Below are 21,121 nucleotides of genomic sequence, written 5' to 3'. Positions count from 1 at the left end.
CATGAAGTGCCTTCCAGCGGTAGGAGAAGTAAAGTTGAACATCGGATGCTTGCGATGTGCAAATAGCTGCATACCTGGTAATTTCATGTTGCATCGCTGATTGTATGGACCCTTAAAGTGAATAAAAAGCTGGGAATTTGAAAATAAGGATAGTGGTCCATCATTGTGTCTGTCATTGAAAGCAAATGCATCATGTGAGTCTGATATTCCATAATGGACCAACAGTGTCCAGTAGGTTCTAAAACAACGTCGCTTGGAAATGATGTATAGTTTAATTTATATGCTGACTGAGCAACTTATGTAGGTCACACCAGGAATCTTTTTTTTTTTTTATTGGTTCTTCAAGCTTCTACCATTAAATTCAAACACTATGCAAGTCCTTGGCAACCCCCTAAACTGGTTGGTAATAACAATAGCATTGGACAAAGTATATTGCCATTATAGTGTTACAGTGAGAGTGTTGCAAAAAATCTTGAAGGGGAACGGTCACGTCTCAGGATATTTAATATTATGCTTACATATCCCTTATATTTAATGTATGTTTTCTGATGCATTCAGTTAAGGGTAGAATTCCGCACGTCTGTGTTTAGGTTTATCCTGGAACTGAGTGTCTCTTTGACAATGACTGACAATGAGCCAAGATAAAGTCTACGTTTTTCTGTCACTGAACCTATTATTTGGAAGTGAAGGAGATTTGTCAACGTGTGCAAAAATGTAAAAGCCGAGGAATCACAAGCAGATGCTGCCTGCTGCTTCAACTGGTTTCCATGGTAATTGCCCCACTTTCAGTGCCTTAGTCGAACCACTTTTTAGAACACAACACTTTGATAAATCTCTGTCAGTAGGGGAGATTTATCTTTGCTGTGTATAGTTTTGCAACTTTTTTTAAGAGTTGTTTTTTTCTTTGCTATGTATCCTAATTATCTTTTTTTTTTTTTTTTTTTGGACAGTTGCTTCATTTGTGCCTATCCATTCTTTTTGAATGTGCAACTTTTTTGGGCAACTCGGCGGATTTATCACTCTTTCCTTTTTCTTCTTTTTCTTTTTTCTTTCCTTATATTAAAAAAAAGTGTTCTATTTTACTCCACTTATGTTCCCAGTACTCTAAATTTGGCAGTCTTTTCTAAAAAATTGACATTTCTGCGAAAAAATTGCCGAATTTAGAGAAAATCTGACTATATTATTAGAAACATTTGATAACTACAAACAGACTAAATTTTCAGGACACTTTATTCTCCCTCGTAGCTTGTTTTCTCCCCCTCTAATGCAGTGTGTACTCTGGCTGTGCCATGACTGAACTGGATTGTGATGTAAATTGCTTAATCTTTATTAAAGGGATACTCCAGGCACCCAGACCACTTCTGCCCATTGGAGTGGTCTGGGTGCCAACTCCCACTACTCTTAACCCCGCAAGTGTAATTATTGCAGTTTTTTTTTTATAAACTGCAATAATTACCTTGCAGGGTTAACTCCACCTCTAGTGGCTGTCTATTAGACAGCCACTAGAGGGCACTTCCTGGTTTCTAGCACAGGAAACCTGTGCAGCCAATCCATGCTTCCCCATAGAAAAGAACTGAGAGGCTAGTTTGTATATATTTAAATTTATGGTAAATATCTTTGTCCATAGCGGAGACTCCCTCGGTGATACCTTCACCTTCCACCTTCTGTGACCTCACGGTCTGGGTGACTACAGTGTCCCTTTAGCACAAGTAAAAGGTGAATTACACTATTTTATTCAAGGGTGTAAATCTCAGAAAAGTGACAATTCCCCTTTAAAATAAAGACAGAACTGGTAATGCCCATTCAGGGGCACACATGTGTCTTCACTTTTTCCATTGCAAAAAAAATATATATTCTAAACATATCACAATGGTCTCCCCTTGCCAGGAACATTTGCATGAGAGGCCTAGCATGAGACAGTCTACGAGACGGTCACATCCTCGCATAGGCCTCTACATACGTAGCATCATTTAAATTAAAATCCTTTCCATCATCATTGAATGTGTTTAATGAATACACAGACGCCCACACACCCAATATGTCACAATCAAAAATTACTGTGAAATCTTGTGACCTATTTCTCTAGATTTATATTGCAAGTAAACAGGCCGAGCCCTATATATATCAATTAGTAGTTTAATTGGGCAATCTTTCTGACACAAAATGGTTTATTAATATAATATTAATAATAGCATTTGTTCTAGTGCGTGGGATCATGCACTTTTACCATCACATGGGTCTGTCGATTTTCTTAAGGAAAACAGGAATTAACCCCTAACAAGCAAGGTCACCGATTCCTCCTTTCAACTTCCCAAATCATTAGAGCTTTTACTACATTTGGTGATTTTTGTGGATAAAATGTTAGTATAACAATACCAAACACACTTTATCCCAGTCTTAGGCCTATACCAGACCTCCAACTGTTGGCTAACTACAACTCCCATGAACCTTTGCTAGCCAATAAAAAAAACAAACAAAAAAAAAAACATTTAAAATGTCTACCAGAACATCATGGATCTTTGAAATTATTAATTTACTGATATCCTTAAGTACTTTAAGTAACTCTGACATGACTACTAAAGTCACAGAACTAATTTCATATATACATTGTACTAGCCAAACAACAAAGAAATTTATAGATTTACAGATATCTATAGCCCCACTTTACACCGACAGATTATACACTGATGTTTAAATATTTGTATGGTGTACATCATGGATGTCCAACCTTTTGGCTTCCCTAGGCCACATTGAGCAGAGGAAAATTGTCTGAGGTCATACATAAGATATATATATATATATATATATACATACAATAATTAATTTATAACCTACAACTTCAAAAGCCCTTTTCTTAATTTTGATATTTAATTTGTTTTGTAGAAAAGTCTTATTTGTTATCCTTATGTTTGATTGCCAAATTTAAGGATACCAAACTAGGGAGCTGTCTACTAAACACATACACTTTTATACACATATACACATAACCACAGATATACACATACAGACACAATCACAGATATACAGACACGTATAATTACAGACCTATACGCACACATAATCACAGACATATACCTTATAACAGACATACACAAACCCAATCATAGACCTCAAACAAGTACACATACAATCACAAACACCGCAAATAAGAAAAATAGTGTTGGCACTAGGGAATCAACTTATATGAGCTAAGGAGTAGGTTGCAAACACTGAATGTTGTGGCTATCCTCAACCCCCTACTGCAAAGAGAACAAGACAATACAGAACATAAAAGCAGGTTGTGCCACATACACTATATAGTAAGTCCAATAAGGCCAAACAATTCTTGGGAAATTCCTGGCTTGATATCGCTTCAGTTGGTTGTAGAAATATGCAACAAAACAGAAATTAACCAATAATAGTGCAGATAGTCTAGTGTTTGATAGAGCTATAGGTCAAAGGTCACATATAATGCAATTTTGGCACCAATTTGTCCAATTTTGTAATTGTCAAATCCCTATATATACCCATGTACCAGGTCTATGCTCTTTACACTTGAAAAAGCCTCTTTGGCAAAATGCGCTGTGTTCATTTTTTCATTGTGTTTAGCATTAAAGTATATTTGGCTTTAACTGTGTAAGACCATTTATTACACTTTTTATGATTTTATTATTTTATTATTGTTCATTTACTCTACATTATACCCCTGCTCTATCAAATCAGAGTAACTTACCATCTATTTTTTTTTATATTGCAGTAAGCACAAGTGTTTGCTTTTATGTTTTATCCTTTATATACATCTGGATGCTGAGAGACTAACCTCCAAGAGCTACAGTAGGGGATTTACCACTGTAAGCTGTTTTGCTCAGAGCTGGTCTATAGCTCTTTCAAATGTGAGTGTGAGTCCGCATATCCTTGTTGTCCGTCCTACACGTAGTACTAGACTATCTGCACTATTATTGGTTATTTTCTGTTTTGTTGCATATTTCTACCATCAATAGAAGCCTGGATGATATCCAGCCAGGAATGCCCCAATATTTATTTTGCCTTATTGGACTTTTTTGTGTGGTGTACTTACAATCACAAACCTATACACACAATCAGATATTTTAACTGACCCACATTACAAGTGGTTTAGGGCCATTGGTTGGACATGCCTGGTGTACACCCTCCCTGTATGTGTGAGCAATAAAGTCCATAACTGCTGTAACAGACTCTTATAAGGAATGAAAGTACTAGCTCCCACTGAAAAAACCCGAAGCATCTGGCTTGGCAGAACCAATTCCTGGTTAGCTAACCACTCACTGCTGAAACTTTTAAACTATTAGAATTTGCTGAAAACAGTAACTTCAAAAGTTAGTATCATTTCGATTTTTTTTTTCTTAAATTTTTTTTTTTTAAACTTGTTTTTATTACTTAATGCATTATCTCAGTAACTATACCTTGTTGTGTTATTTTAAAGAAATAATCTAACATAATTCACATTTCTACATAGAATATTGTAATAGTTACACAATACTTGGTTAATAACCGTGGGAGGTTTTATGTGAGCTACTCCGTATTTTTATAACGCGGACTGGCAGAATTTCAACAGTTCATAATTCGCACCTCTGAACTCTACACTATTTAGTACATTGGGTGTAACTTGGGGAAACAAGGTTAATCTGTACAAAACAATAGATATTGTCAAACTGCGCCTTAAACTCCGGGCAACATTTACTCAGTCTAGTAAAACGCACTGCGCCTTTAGCTGTTCTTCAAACTCCGCAAATGCAAATATTTGCACAGAAAGGAGCTGTAAGATTACATAATACCCGTACAAACCCTCACATGAAAGAAGTGAATTTTCTGTAGTCCATTTGAAATAAAGAAAGCATTTGGACTGGCAGAGATTTGTGATGTAATATGCTTTTCAGAGCTTCAAACACAAAGGCCTTTTGGGCTTTTGGCATTAAGAAGCCCAGGATGAAATAAAGACATTTTCCCAGGAGGCAGCGTTTGATAGTGGTTTTTGATGGTATATTTTCATGTGAGGTAATGCCTTCTCGCAGGCCTTTATTTTAGTAAAAATATTTATTCTAAAGTGGAAGCTTAACTATGTGCCTTATACAAATGAGACGATTCCTGACATTCTGGCGCCATAAAATCTAGCTCAGATTTGGCACTGCTTTGAATAAATCCTTAATTTTTTTTTTTTTTTTTTTGCGCGGCCGCATTTTCTTTTTAAATTAATGCAGGAATCCAACTGTCAATCTGGATATCCGGACACATAAAGTTATTGCAACTTTTTTTTTTTCCTTCCCTTTTATTTTATTAACATTTTTATTAACACGCCTGCTTAGAGTATGAATCTCCCTTGCTGTGTTTGCAGGTTGGTTTTGGTTTGTTGATTGTAGGACTGTGATTACCCGGAAGTGATGGAGTTTACTCTTCACATTTTAATTTTCCTTGAAACTCATCAGGATTAATAGGTGGAATATATGAATTATTTTCTTTTTAAATTCTTTATAATCACAGGCATGCAATAGAGAGCATAACATTAAATTCATCAACACTGTGTAAAGTTAATAATCAGGGGAAAGGGGGTGCGGGGACTATCTGTCATGAAGGACAGACGCACTTCGAGTGAGCTCCCTCACTATTTCACTGTAAGCAGCTATCAACAAGCGAATTTCAGTCCAGTAGGGGATAACCCAGCAATGTTGCTCCTACCTGACCGACCTGTATGGCTGGATATTGAGTCTAAAATGAACAGACTCTTTGATCAATTTTGGAAGCAAATAACAAGCCGAAAGCTCCAACAAGCCCCACCACCGCCAAGTGAAAACAGTCCCCATCAGAATTCACCGCTACCTGTGGAAAAGGCCCCAATATTGCGGCGTCAAATTGAGTGGCAGAGACTGCCTTACAAAACAGTGGCACATTAGGGATGTACCGATGCAAACCGAGGCAAGGTTGGATGGAGAGCCTGTGATACCGCCGGGGGATCTGCTACTGGGATATGCCATGTACCGCCGCCTCCCACTTCAGCACACAAGCCTGCAGCGTTCATCCAAAGTTATGGACAGCGCTCTGCCCATGTTGGGTACCGGGTGAATGGGGATTGATGGACTGAGCCATAAAGCGCTATGGTGCTATGTTTTCAACTGTCTTAGTTACTCATTTTATTATTATTAGCTGCATCTATTCGCACAAATTCTCTAGCCGTACCTAATACTTCCTTCTTCCTAAACACCCTGTATCATCACCGGGGGGAGGGGGGGGGCCTCAGGGGGAATCAGCTTGTTAAGCATCTTACTACTATCTCATTATTAACCTAAAAATGTGCAGTTATACAGGCTAGCTTGATCCATACTGTCATGACTCATTCCTGTATAGAAGCAATGCCATGTCTAATGCTGTTTTGTCTGCTGAATGCACAACAAAAAGAATTTAAAAAACAAATAATGGTAAGGGGAAAGGGGGGAGAGAAAAAAAAGACTGATGCTAAAATTGCACTGCATTCCGACTTGGCAGCATTAAAGGGACACTCCATTGCCCAAATACATAATTAAATATCACTGTTTAGTAGATATACCCCAAATGAAAACTTGCATGCATTTCCAATGGAGTGCAAAAGCTGCAGTTCTTGTCTCCTGCCTTTTGTAAGCCCTCCCCTTTTAACTCCGCCCAGACTTTATGTGGCTGTCCAATCACAGACCCAATGCAGCTCAATGAGAAGTCTTTGCAAGACAGGTGCTCTGGGCAATTGCTGCCTCTTGAGTTCAGTGCAAATAAGCTGACCAAACCAGGAAGTAACAGGGTATTATGCCTGATTGACAGCCAGAGGGTTGTAACCAGTATAATTTATAAAAGTGTTGATTTCTATTAAAAATCTGTACTTTTTGCACAATGAAAAAATAGGACACACTCTTTACACACATCTTTTCAGCAAGCTAAAGTGCTTTAGGAATCTGGAGTGCCCCTTTAACAATATTTATTGCAAAGATACCTATCATGGACCAATACAAAGTGGGCTAGCAATAGGAATTAAATTTTTTTTTGTTAAAAACAGCTTGTAAGGTTTATGATCCTAAATAGTGTTATATCAAATGCACAGGAAAATAGATATATGTTTGTGGAAACTGTATGGACATGACGGAATGTAAAATGCTGGTGGTCTTTCCCACAAATCCTATACTCGTAGAAAAAAATTACGCAAATCATCTCCTTCAATTCTGCTAAAGAAATAATTCTAGATTCATGGGTGGGCCCCACTATCCCTCCTATTACTGAAACCAACATTGCCTTAAGCAGAAAATGGCTTTATCTAAAATGTTGCCAGCAGCAATACGACGTGTAGCACGAAAATGAAATTACGCCATCACCAACCACACCACAGAAATAAAGCAAAAGACAGGATTAACGAAGGATATTAGAATGGATGTCTGCCCTGAGAGACATTTCTTTTTTTTTTTTCAATTTATTCTTTATTGAAATTTTTTCACAGTTAATATAGAGCATAAACAGGGGTACAGAAAGGAAAAAAGGGGGGGGTGATGGGGAAAGTGTTGTTAGGTTCAGCAGAACCTCAGATTTTTCATATATTGCACATCATGTTAACAAGGAAAAATAAAACAGAAAAACAGAAAAACATAAACCGTTTACAGTAGAGTCTCTTTCATTGTAGGTGACTTATTAATCCACATCCTTTTAACAATGTACATTGAAACTGTTTGACACAAAGCTGGCTTCGTTGGCCGTGTGGCCTTCTCTTCCTCAATTTTAGAATGGGAAAAAACAACACATTACCAAAAGAAAACATATTACTATAGGAAAGGTATGAGCATCTGTGTGCTGACAGTCTGCGTGTTTGCTAGTCTTTAATATAGAAGTAGCCCTTGCCCTTATTGTTATTTAAGGCTCGTTTGGGGGTTCATGATACCTTTGTGTTGTCAATCATTCCTCTCCTCTTATAGTGTCTTACTTAGCCGTTAGTGTTCGTGTGTTAAGAGATTGGGTCTCTTTGTTCCCACCTTGTATAAACAAATCCCACTCTTGTCTGGCCTCCAGAAGGTGAGTCGGGGTAGAGTATGTGGTCGTGAGTTTAGTTTCGTATGTGAGATTTAGATCAATCTGAGATAGGAGCTCTGTTGAGTTAGGACAGGTAGTCTGCTTCCATGCTCGTGCTATCAACGTGTTTGCCGCTATTAGTATGTGAAATAGAAGTGTCTTGTGTGCTTTGTGGAGCTCATCCGGGATCATGAAGAGCAGACCATTCTCGGGTTTTAGTGCTATGTTCGTGTGTAAGGCGTCATTCATAATCCCCCCCACCTTCTCCCAGTATCCTGTTATCTTTGGGCACGTCCACCAAATGTGGTACATGTTTCCCACCTCTTCCCTGCATCTCCAGCATAGGTTTGTTGTGTTTGGGTAGATTTTAGCTAGTTTGGTTGGTACTAGGTACCACCGATACTGGATTTTTCTCATCAGCTCCACGTGTGAGGAGCATCTTGACCTTCCTTTGTGTGCTGTAAAAGCTTTTTGCCATTGGTCATCTGTAAATCGTTTGTGTATGTCTCTGTGCCAGTCCTCTTTGAGATTATCGAGTGCGTCGTTTGGTGTGCTGTCACTTAATGTTGCATAAAGCGTAGAAAACATTTTTTTCGGCATGTTGCCTGTTTCACTTATTTTATCTAGTATCTTTAGGGAATGGGAGGAGGTTTTGCTAGTGTTGTCCCCTAGTAGGGATTTTATCTGGAGGTACGAGAATATGGTGCTACTTGGCAGGGTGTATTCTTGTTGCAAGTCAGGAAAGTGTTTGACTGTGCCCCTACTTACTAGGTGGCCCACTCTCGTGCATCCGGCTTGTACCCATGGGCGAATGTTTATAGTGGGGTTGGCTATAGCCAGACTCTGCATTGGTGTCTGTAATGCCCATTTTTTATCATGTCCCAATTTCCTTAGTGATGAATCCCATACTTTCATCAGTAGCGCTGTTGTCGGCAAAACTTGTAGTGGTTTTGGTCTTAAGTTGTGTGGTACCCAAAACAAGTATTTTAAGCCTTTATGACCTCCCTCGGCAGATTCTATCTCTTCCCATTGTGGTCTTTCCCCTTTTTCGCTCATTTCGTGTGTCTGCAAGGCTGTTGACATTAAGGCGGCTTTATAGTACAAGTGTACATGCGGGAGGCCGAGGCCTCCATGTTTCAGTGGTTTGCATAAGAGTTTTGTGGCTATTCGGGGTTTTTTGTTTGCCCATACAAATCTCGTGATTATTTGTTGTAATTTATTAAGGTACGAGTTTGGGAGGAAAATTTGTAGAGTGCGCAATAAGTATTGGAACTTGGGTAGTAGCATCATTTTTATGGCCCCCATTCTACCTATCCACGACAAAAATTTGCCTTCCCAGCTGTTCATTGTGTCCCCCATCTCCCGCAGTAGTCTACCATAGTTTAGCTCTAGCAATTTCGTAGGGTGTTTGGGGATTTTTAGACCTAGAAAAGTGAGATAATCCTCCCTCCAATCAAACTGAAATCCTTCCTTAAGTTGGGTCAGTATTTTAGCAGATAACCCTATTCCCATAGCTTGTGTTTTAGTGAGGTTAAGCTTGTAGTAAGAGTGGTCCCCATATTGTTTGATTTCTTTGAGAAGATTGGGGAGTGAGATGAGTGGTTGCGTGAGCGTCAGAATGACGTCGTCCGCAAACAGACCTGCCTTGTATTCTGTATTTCTTATCTGTATGCCATGTATATTCATATTCTCTCTGATTTTGCTGGCTAATGGTTCAAGGGCCAGGATGTAAAGCAGTGGTGACAGGGGGCATCCTTGTCGTGTGCCATTTGTTAGGTGAAAGGGCTCTGACGTGAAGCCTGAGTTCAGGACCTGTGCTGTAGGTGCGCTGTACAGTGATTCCACCACTGCTGTGAATTCTTGTGGTATCCCAAATTTAGTTAAAGTTGCCTTGAGGAATCCCCAATGCAGCCTATCGAAGGCCTTCTCCGCATCTAAGGATACAAAGAGGCCTCCTTGTCCCTGTGTCTGAAGTTTGTGCAGCAGGTTTAGTATTTTCCTCGTGCTATCAGATCCCTGTCTTCCCTTTACAAATCCCACTTGATCCCGGTGTATGAGATGTGGTATGATCTTCCCTAGTCTTGTTGCATAAAGTTTCGCGAAAATTTTCGCATCAGTGTTTAGCAATGAGATGGGTCTAAAGTTTTGTGGGACTGTAGCGGGTTTATTGGGTTTCGGCAGTGTGACTATATGGGCCAGCGACATGGCTCGTGGGAGTGATTTTGTGGCTGTTGCATAGTTAAAAGTCGAAGCTAAGTGGGGTGCCAGTGTTTCGCTAAACGTTCTGTAGTACAGGTTCGTCAGACCATCTGGTCCAGGTGATTTGCCTATGGGTAATGTTTGAATAACCGATCTGATTTCTTGGGCGTCTATCGGTTTAGTTAAGTCTGCTTTTTGTTGTGCTGTGAGTTCTGGTAGAGTTATCTGTGTCAGGTAATCTTGGATGCCCGTTTCTGTAGGTTGGACAGTGTTATCATCTTCTTTCAAGTTGTATAGGTTATGGTAGTATTTGGCGAATACATCGCTTATGTCTTTGGGTTTGGTAACTTTTTTGCCTTTGGCGTCTAGGAGGTATGCTATTTTCTGGTTAGCTTGTTTCTTTTTGAGGTGGGACGCTAGTAGTTTGCTCGCTTTATTTCCCTGCATATAATGATTTATTTTTAGTTTCACCAAGTGTGACTGGGTTTGTTCTAGAGCCTGTTGGTGTATTAGTTTGGATACCGTCATTATTTTTTGTTTAAGGTCTGCTAGTGGATGTAATTGGTTTTGGGAGTTGAGATCATATAATTCCTTTTTCCATGCACTAAGTTTTGTTTGGGTGATTTTTTTAATGTGCGCAGCTCTTCTTATCAGTAGGCCCCTAATCACTGACTTGTGTGCTTGCCATAAGGTCGCTGGTGTCACCTCTCCATTGTCGTTAGTCGCAAAGTACGCGTTTATATCATTTTGGAGATCTTTATTAAAGTTCCTGTCCTTTAGTAATGTGTTATTTAGCTTCCATGGGCTACGGTGTTTAAAATCATACGTGTTTTTCATGTTTAAAGTTACTGGTGCATGATCTGACCAAGTGATCTGTTGTATATCACAAGCTTGTATTTGGTCTAAATGCGAGCCTGATATTAGGAACCCATCTATTCTAGAATAGGAATTGTGGACGGCAGAAAAATGTGTAAATTGCTTGGTCTCCGGGTGTGTGATTCTCCACGAGTCGTAGAGATGGTGTTCGTGTAGGATTTTTTGCAGACTTTTGCATTGTCTTGCTAACGGGCGATGCCGGTGGCGGTGTTGTGGTAACGTGGTGTCTAATTTAGGGTCTAGTATGTGGTTGAAATCCCCGCAGATCACCATAATGCCCTTTTTGAGCTTGTTTAGTTTATTTAGTACGCTGCGCAGAAAGTTTCCCTGGTTAGTGTTAGGCGCATATACGCTCACTAAAGTATATGGCATATCGTTTATCGTTCCGGTTACTATGACATATCTGCCTCCTTTGTCCACTTCCTGGGTGTGTGGTATGAAGTTAATGTGTTTGCTTATAAGTATGGAAGTACCTTTTGATTTGTGTGGTGACGTTGAGTGGTATTGGTGTGGGAACTGTACTGTCAAGATCTGTGGGTGATCGTTATGCCTAAAATGTGTCTCTTGTAGGCACAGTATATCGACATCTAGTGATTTAATCTCTCTATTAAGTAGGTGTCTTTTCGTGGGGTTGTTTAGCCCCCGCACATTATAAGTACAGATCTTCACGGTGGTTTCCTGTGGTGTTTTGCTGTGTGGTGTACTGTCAGTTCTATGTTTGCGACACCCTGCACTCCTTCCCAGCTTTTAGAGCCGAGTGAAGGTGTCTGTTGGGCTTGGAGGTGTGAGCTCCTATGGTCCGGTCGTGCCAGTCCCGTAATTCTACTAAGTTTTGACTCTGCTAGTGTCAGAGATACCTGCGTTGGGGTTTATATGAATAAACCAAATAGGGAAATAAAAAATAAAACTTAACAACTCTAACGTAGATATATACAACATTAAACATTGCCATTAGTGTGGCTAGGCACTGCATCTTCGTGCCTTGGGGTTGAAGCTAAGCTTCCGTCCGACTTCTTCTCCGTCCTCTAACCTCAGTCATTTGTTATGGACCTTGGTAAGTAGTGATTGGTGTCGGCATTTAGTACATACATACATTGAACCTGTCATGGAGATCATCATTATATGTGTGGTCCCCTAGGAGGGCCTGGGTTTATCTATTGTACCGCGGGTTCTTTCCCGTCTATAATGTCCCCTTCCCACATTAATATCACCCCATTATTCGTGTTAGCAAGCAGTAATAAATAACAGTGTATAACGGTCTTTCCCATAACATCTCTATCTGCAATAGTCTTTTGAATATAGGGTGCCAGTGTATCAGTCCTTCGTTAGTCACTGTGCCATTTTATTACTTTACCCACTCTTGGCCTTCTCCAGGTTTTAGCCCGATCAGTCAAGGGTTGTCTCCATGTGGCGTGTGTTCAGCTTGTGGTCAGTTTTGGCGCTTTTTCGATTTCTGCCAGTCCGGGGAGAGTCTAGTGATGTGCCTTCGTTCGGTTGTGGGGTCCGGTAGTGTGATATCCCAGGATCTGAGAAGGGTGATCCCCTCCTCCGGTGATTTCACTACCGTCGTCTTCCCTTTCTTGGTGATTAGGAGCTTTGTTGGGTATCCCCATCGATATGGGAGATGGCTGTTTCTCAGTGCTTGAGTAATGTCTCTGAACTCCCTCCGTCGTTTCAGTGTATGGGTGGAAATGTCCGCATATATGGCAATGTTCTTGTACTCCTCCGGCGTTGATTTTTTCGTTCTATTAGCGTTGAGTGCTGCATCCTTAGCGTGAAAATAATGCATGCGGAGCAGCACATCTCGTGGAGTGTCCGGCGGTAGAAAGCCAGGTTTCGCCGTTCTGTGGATTCTATCAATCAGGAGCATCTCCTGGGGCCAGTCAGGTAGGAGGTGTTTTAGAAGCCCTGTGATGTAGGCCATAAGGTCCGGTGTGTTTACCGTTTCTGCAACACCCCGTATTCTCAGGTTATTTCTGCGGGCCCTGTCCTCCATGTCCGCAATTTTGACATCCTGCTCTTCTATTCTGGCGAGTAGGCCGTCCATTGTGTCTGCCATGGTGTTATGGGCCGTTTCATAATCCGCCATTTTGTCTTCGAGGTGCGATGTTCTTGTGCCCAGCTCTCGTAGATCTTTATGTATATCTTTCATGGCTGAATCCAGTTTGGTGAGTATTTTATTGGACATCTCTTCCAGCAGTGCTTTCATTGAGTCCTGTGTTAAGACGGGTGTTTGATTTGCCGTTTGTTCCTCTTGTTCCACGTTGTCATCGTCGCCATCTTGGGCCTGCTCTTGCGTTTGTACATTTTTCTGCTGGCTGGCTCTGGATGTGAAGAAACTTGCTTTCTCCGACCTGTCAGTGTTCCTCTTTCCTTTTTGTTGCGACATCTCTGCTTTTTAGCTATTTATTTTAAGCTTTTTCCAGCTTAATGGCTCTTCTGAGGTTGATCGGGAACGGAGCTGCTAGTGCATGCGACTGCTCAGCTCTCCGGTCAGGACACGCCCCCCTGAGAGACATTTCTAACAATACGACCACCGTGATTAGATGATATAATAATGTCAGAACCTGTTAAAGTGATAGACAAGTGCTGAGGCTAGCTATGCAGAGCCCTGCTTGTAAGATTCCTATCTATATGACACAGGTAGCATTCAGGTGTCTAAATAAAATGAGAATTGGGAATCTGCAATCTCAATTCCAAGTGTATTAGTGAAAAGGATAAAACTCTGCAAGTTACCTTGGTAATGACCAGGTGATAAATATTTCACAACAAATACATACAAGCAAACAACCAAAAAGTAGTTACATGCAGTCCAAGTAAGTAGGAGAATGGTTAACAGAATTTTGACGTGACTATCCTTAGATTCAACTTTGACAGATATAAATGGGTAATTAAAAAAAAAAAATGTGAGCGCATCTGGTTTGATGGCTCCGCAGGTAACTGCACACACCCTGCTTTCCGAAACTGTAAACTGGCTGTGCATGAGCTGATGGCAACCACAATATGGCTGTTGTCAGTTTATTGAGCACTTCCAATCATCCTAGGTGATGACTGGGACTGTGACTGGTGGAGTAACTATTTATCCCATGAAACTCCTTCTAGACCTTGGTTTATGTGGTTAGACCAGACTTCATGGAATAGAATGAGAGACTTTTGATAGGTAGAGTATATTTTTTATTTAAATGCTTTAAGGCATTATTTATATAAGGCTCTGTCCTTGGTCTTCAATCATTTAAGAAGTGCCTTAAAACCCATCTCTTTAGGAAAGCTTATGGCCTCCCAGAGTAACCTCTACCTCACATACCTGTCTCTTGCTCTCTCCTAAAGAGCAGCAGTCTACTCTCTCCTCCAGCCCTGCTTCACTCACACCTTATTTGATTGCTATTTCCTGTCTTATTGTGTTTTATACCCTACTTCCTATAGACTGTAAGCTCATTTGAACAAAGTCCTATTCAACCTATCGATCCTATACTTTTTTTGTGATTGTCCGATTTATAGTTAAACCCCCCCTCTCATAATATTGTAAAGAGCTACAGAATCTGTTGGCGCTATATAAATGCCAATAATAATAATATAATGCATTATAAATGGTTGGCTGTTTTTTTGTTTGTTTCCCCTTTACATTGCACTAAACATATAAAAGGTGAAGGCAGTTTAAATGGGAATCTATGCTTTGATGTAAACTGTGTTTAACCCCTTAAGGACACATGACATGTGACATGTCATGATTCCCTTTTATTCCAGAAGTTTGGTCCTTAATGGGTTAAAGGGACACTATCACTTTGAATTGTTTCCTCCCATAAAATAGTTTCAAACAATAATACAAATAATTGTTTTCATCAAACCAAGCTAAATAAACCAAGATTAACTAAAATAACCGTTCGAAGATCTATCATTGTTTCTACATGGAGGCAGCCATTTTGGATTAGCATCAACATTTTCAAACACTCGGCCGTTAAGGATTGAAATTAAAAAGGATGTGGATAGAATGTGATGTAAGCAGCCAACCAGAGCCCGTGATTTGCAGGGGCGTATCTGGTTTTCCACCAAGTAAGAAACTGGAATATGGTTCATGAAACTTTTTCAAATGAAGCTGTGTCCTTTGAACTCGGTTACTTGAATGTAAAAAAAAAAAAAAATCTTTTTCATTTTGCTTATTTATTTTTAATTGAAAATAAAGCTAAAAATTATTTTAAAATGATCAGACAAGATGTATATAGTTTCTAAAGACTATTTCTTATGACAGACATTTTACTTGCCTCTTTTTGATCACCTGGTACTTGCTTTAGTAGGTTATTTTTAATTTAATTATGCCCGTTTATTGAAAGAATAAGAGCTGCAATTATTAAATTATTTGAAGTGTTTTATTACTTTTTCTTTTATTTTGTGCTTTTCCTGACCCCACATATTTGTGGAGGAGAGGATGGAATATATTTCGATCTGTTTTCCAAACTTACAATGTTTTCAAATTGTGGCATAGCTTATTTCCTATGAACATGTCTGTGAAGTTTTATTTTCTAATTAATAAAGTGTTGAAATTATTCATGGTTCGCAGATCTTAAGAATTATTTATTAGAAATATCTGAGTGATCATGGCCACAGAAAGTTGTGTTCTAGAAGGGCAAACTATAACAGATGTACACAAATGGGGGAAATTTATCAAGAAAAAACAGCTGCTATACTGGGGCAAGAGCGAAATAAAGACCAATCACCATGGAAACCACCAGAAATATCAAAAATAGCATCTATTTTGCCTTGAGACTTTTTCCCCAAATGTTCCAATAAATTGTTCTCACTTCACTTTATTAGTGTGCCTGGGAACTTGAATATAATCTGTGTTATATGGGATCCGCCTCCCTGTCTGGCTGGACCTGGTTTCTTTATCTATTTTGGTATGTGATCTCCGCTGGTTTACAAGAAGTAAACCAATAGCTGACATGGTTGTGACTATCAGCTTATTCAGTGTTCCATTCATCCTCTGTGATACTATGAATAAAACTGCTGCTTGGATCTGAACTACGTATCTCGTAGACTCCACATGGACAAGCATTTATGGTACATAAGGCTTTAGAGACCATAATGAGAGGCTCCTGATTGGTGGAGACTCTTCCTGGTCTGGGTGTGAACTGTAAACTGCTGGAGTGTGCCTGCGCGAGTGTAGGTACATCACAAAGTTTAAAGATAAATCTTTTTTTATTTATTCTTTATTTATTTAATCTTTTTTCCCACTAATTCTTATTGCATTAAAACGGACTATCACTTGCAGAGTGTAGTGCCCCTTTAATAATTTCACTACATTGATCGTTTCTCTGTATTTCAATAACGTGAGTGCACTGCAGAAATTGAAGTGGAGTTTACTCTGACCTGACCTTTTCTCAGGCTGACAGCTGAAAGCTTTGTCCCTCCACAGGTTTCATTAGTGCACAGGCTTTGTCATTCTGCCAGCCTTGCTCACCTTGATAAGCCTGGCTTGGTCTCGCATTTTGCCATTAAGGTCTGTAACCAATACTTTTAATCGAAAGCTGGCTTTCTATTCCTTCATATTTCGGTTTCAATATCCAGCCCTGGGACTGCGAGTATCCACAGATCTGCTCGCTGCTGTTTATGTGCAGCCTTCGATTTTATGGTTTTAATATCTAATGCTTGAAGCCCCAGGTAGATTAATCCAGCTGACCTTGACAGGTGCCCATTTATCAGTTGTAATATGAAGACTTTGCAAAAAAAAAAATTTTTTTCTTCTTTTACAAACCAGATATTTTGTCCTAGTTTAACACATCACCATATAGTATACATATTTTATTATGGGCTCCACAAAGTATGATTTGCATTGTGTGAATCTGCCATACATTGCTATGTAGATAAATATATAATGTTATCCACAAAGTCCCATAGAAGCCAGGAAAAAAAAATATTTAAAAAACATGTGCATACAGTTTAATTCGTCCTCACTTATGATTATTCCTAGCTATACATTTTGTTGCGCAACCTAACGCCAATTTCAGATTCTTTGCCCTGTTCGACTGTTTTTCCCTTTTTCCGTTAGGGAGTAATTATATACGAGCACCATCCATTCGTCTCCCGAACGAGGACCAACTTTATTTAATTCGACCGTTCACACCAGCAACTTAAGTGCGATACCGCAAGGGAAGTAATTAATGAATGCTTCCCCTGGGTGTCTCCCGAACATGGGCACTTGGTCACCGAGTGCATGGAACTCTTTTCTGCTAGGCACTCGAACGAACCCTGGCAAACTATACGAACAACGTTCGGGAGATATGAACTACCGAACAAGGGGAGCATTCATACTCTGATACTAAGATTCCCTTGCATGGTTTTTGCACAGGAACCCCCGAACAGAGACGGGCTAGGACACCGATTTCCCTGGAACTGTTTTGGGCTAGCGCCTAGTGTCCGGCGGTCAAAGCTTTACCCCGGTGGCATTCCAGTTTCACTGAAACGATGAGTGATGTTTGAATATGTTATACACTCAGATCAGGGATATCCGGGGTTATGACTTTTGTGGGGTTCCTAGTTATGGTGGGGGCACTTTTGGGGTACTGTATATTTTGTAAAAACTGATGATAGGTTGCGCCACACAAATGATGTTATGTTAAAACCAATGGGTACTTACATGAAATACTAAAAAAGGAACAGAGTCCTGAATAAAATGAGTAAAATAATATAGTCCAAGTTGATTGAAGAGAGAAATTAATTCAGTGGATCTATAAGTCCTGAGATAATCCAATGTCCAAATGGCGTAAAGGCGTGAAAACAGAAAAAGAAATTCCAATCGTGTAAAAATGTAGATACCAGGCAGAATATGATCGTAGTAATACTTCTCCTACTCACCTAGTCGAGAGCTGGAGCCAGCTCAAGTGTACACCGCATTCAGTGACGTTGATCCCCCACTGGTAGGATATAGGTGTTGGTAGGCAGGTAAAGAGCCTCAATATGTGGAAGGAAAATATAAAAACCAATAGTGCTCTCTGTATACAATAGCAGAAGGTTGGTAATTTAAAAGGTATTATACTCAGATGCGGGTGAGCAAGATACCATGCCTTTACGCTATTTGGACATTGGATTATCTCAGGACTTATAGATCCACTGGATTCATTTATCTCTTCAATCAACTTGGACTATATTATTTTACTCATTTTTATTCAGGACTCGGTTCCCTTTTGAGCATTTTTATGTAAGTACCCATTGGTTTTAGCATAACATATTTGTGTGGCGCGACCTATTTTATCCGCTTTTACATTGTGTACTCCTTTGATGGTTTATCATACCCTTAAGAGAACATCATACCCTTAAGTTGCGGCCCTTTTTACCTTTTTATTCTAGCTATCTACTGGTCACTAAGCGCCGAATCCAACAACTCTTCCAACTATATTTTGTGTAGATTTTCTGTACCAGAGAGATAATTGAAGTATAGATTTTTCTCACGCAATTATCTCTCAGATACAGAGGATCTTGGGATTGAAACCACTGTATTATTGTATTGGAGACCCCATGTAGGGGTCTCTGCATAAAAGCAGTGGGTGGCCAGAAAGAAATCAGTTGACTCCTAGAACTAGGTTTCGTCTGGTTACTGGGGGAATGGCTGTCTGTAAGCTTTAATGGTTCCAGAGTGGCTGAGTGAAGGCATTAGCAGAGGTAACCAGTTGGGTTACCCGTGGTCCGCTACACATTTGTTTGGTGTACTTTGTTTTGCACAGTGTACAGTTGAAAGAAAGTCTGATATAAAGTTAAACTATATGCGTAATGAGTGCACTTTAAATAAACACAATGTACACAGCTCATCACTCCTCAGGTCTGTAAGATATGTAACCTGTGTTTTGATAGTTTAAGTAAGAGCTCCATGTGCAAGTAGAGGTCACATTGCAAATCAGTTATATAGTGCATCTTCATAATGTGTTTCATTGTATTTAAATGATTGATTATTTAATAATTAAATATCCCTTTTTTCGTGCAGATTATAGAAATTGGTGAATATTTCAAGCATCATCTTTTGCAGTCCAGACACAGGGGGGCCTTCGAGCTGGCGTATGTTGGCTTTGTGAAGCTCACGGAAATGTTGATTGGGTAAGAACCTTACACTATTTGTAAGATATTAAAAGTGGTGTTCCCTCTTTAGTACTTTTTGATGGAGAATCCTTGTATTAACCACACCTGCAGTTGTCTTGCAGACAAAATTACTCAGAAAATGGCAAGGTGTGTTTCATACTCCTAGGGTAATTCACTAACATTTAGAGTGAACGATTCTCCAAAAACGCTATGGTTTCAGTTCTGCGGTTTTTGTCCTAAAATGTGAAATTTATTCTGAAATGCTGTTTAACAGTTTTGCCTTCGTAACACATTACTAATTAATATATTACAAAATTGTGCCAGTCAGTTTTGCCATGTCTTGTATAACTCTGTTTTACTTAGTTCGTGCTGCATCAGTCGTGGGCTGTTCTGGTATTTGTTGTAAATCTGGTTATTTTGTGTAATTCCATGAGAGCTGCTTGTGTGCCAAAATGTGCATGCAGGGTGGACACATGTGCATCCTTTGAAGGTACTAGACCCCCTTCATTTTACGCACACTGATTTATGTACTACATTCTATGGAAGATGTAAAAACCCTCTATATTTGGAGTTGGCTTTGTAATAGACAGTTAATCATATATCGTTAATGGGTATCTTCTGGTAATGCCAACTATTGTGAAATAAACCTCTGACAATGCTCAGCCTACAAAATTAAAAAAATCAAATGTGTTACGTTAAAATCTTGTATATTCTCAATTAAAAACACAATGTAAGCGATGGTCTGTTTGGCCACCTTTACAGTTCTCTCCAGGTCCCAGTGACTCCCATTCTGTGGACTGAGCAATTTAAGGTATAAGGCCCATCTGACAATGCAGATAACTAGCTAATTTGGATGAATCTCTTGGTGCTTTGTTTAGTATAGCAAAAAATCTGTAAGCGTAAAACCAGACTCCCAATGAAGCTGCAATCTACCACATTTTGAATATAGAGACGTCTATGCCTAAGATCCCAAGGTATAAGATGGTTTTGGCATGGTTTGGACAAACTGGTTGGCCATATTTGGGATATTATGTTATTTATATAGCGCCATCAAATTCTGCAGCGCTTTGCAATGGATATTACCCAGGGTGCTTCTAGGAGAATTTATTTTAGGGCATGGGCTCGCTAATGCTTGGGACACCTTTTGGCCTCGTGATTCACTCAAAAGATTGAGAGAGGTTATGGGCAAATACAGTAACATCTGGAAGCCAGATATTTTTCTTGATTTCCCTCTTCCCCCCCCATTTTTATTTTTCATTCTCTCCTTCTGTTAACCCACTATGTACTGTTTTTACATTACCTTACTCCATTTCATTATTGAAATCCTTTAAAGCCTGTTCTAATTTGTTCTGTTTGCTGTATGCGGCAAAACTGGGATACAATTCTAATGTTTTGTTTTTGTTTTTGTTTTTTTCAATAAATAGTTGTTACCAAAAAAACCTGTATATATCACTAAGCAATCATATACTTTATATCTTTAGAATGCCTGTACTTAGCAGCTTCAGCTTTGTGACATTTGGCTGCTAATGCTATGACAGATTAGTGAGCAGTTGCAAGGTGGCTTTGCATTAATCTCTAAACTGAAACAAAAATTGAGAATTGAGAACAAAAAAGAATGAAAAAAAGGGACTTTTTCCCTTTAACAAGTACAACCAACAAATCCAGTTCTAATGTAAACTAACCTTAGCTGTAATTACCTCTGCTTACGGCAATTCTTTGTAGAGGTGACTGTAAAGGAATTGTATCACAATATTTCACATCATCCGTAACCGTTTACGGTAAAATAAGTGTTGCTGAGGGCAAGTGATATCAGACGTAAATTGGAACCTGAGATTGGGATGAACTTTGTAACTGAGCATTCCACTGTGCAGGGAAGATAGAATGGTTTTGATATCAATCTGAGGCGCTTTCCCTTTAAGAAATATAGAATAGAGTAATATATCTTTAAATA

The 21,121-nt window shown here is 39.4% G+C and overlaps 1 protein-coding gene across 1 annotated transcript in view; it reads left to right on the top strand.

Moving 5' to 3' along the window:
* The window catches only part of THADA (THADA armadillo repeat containing), a 519,919-nt gene that overhangs the window by 52,980 nt on the left and 445,818 nt on the right, over positions 1-21,121 (top strand). Inside the window, exon 22 of the mRNA XM_063443899.1 lies at positions 19,079-19,188. Coding sequence (XP_063299969.1) covers positions 19,079-19,188 — 110 coding nt within the window. The remainder of the gene's footprint in view (positions 1-19,078; positions 19,189-21,121) is intronic.

Source organism: Pelobates fuscus, chromosome 2 (genome assembly GCF_036172605.1).
Source record: "Pelobates fuscus isolate aPelFus1 chromosome 2, aPelFus1.pri, whole genome shotgun sequence".
NCBI lineage: Eukaryota > Metazoa > Chordata > Amphibia > Anura > Pelobatidae > Pelobates > Pelobates fuscus.
Note: the sequence above shows the minus strand (reverse complement) of the source record. Positions and strands in the feature narration are given on the sequence as shown.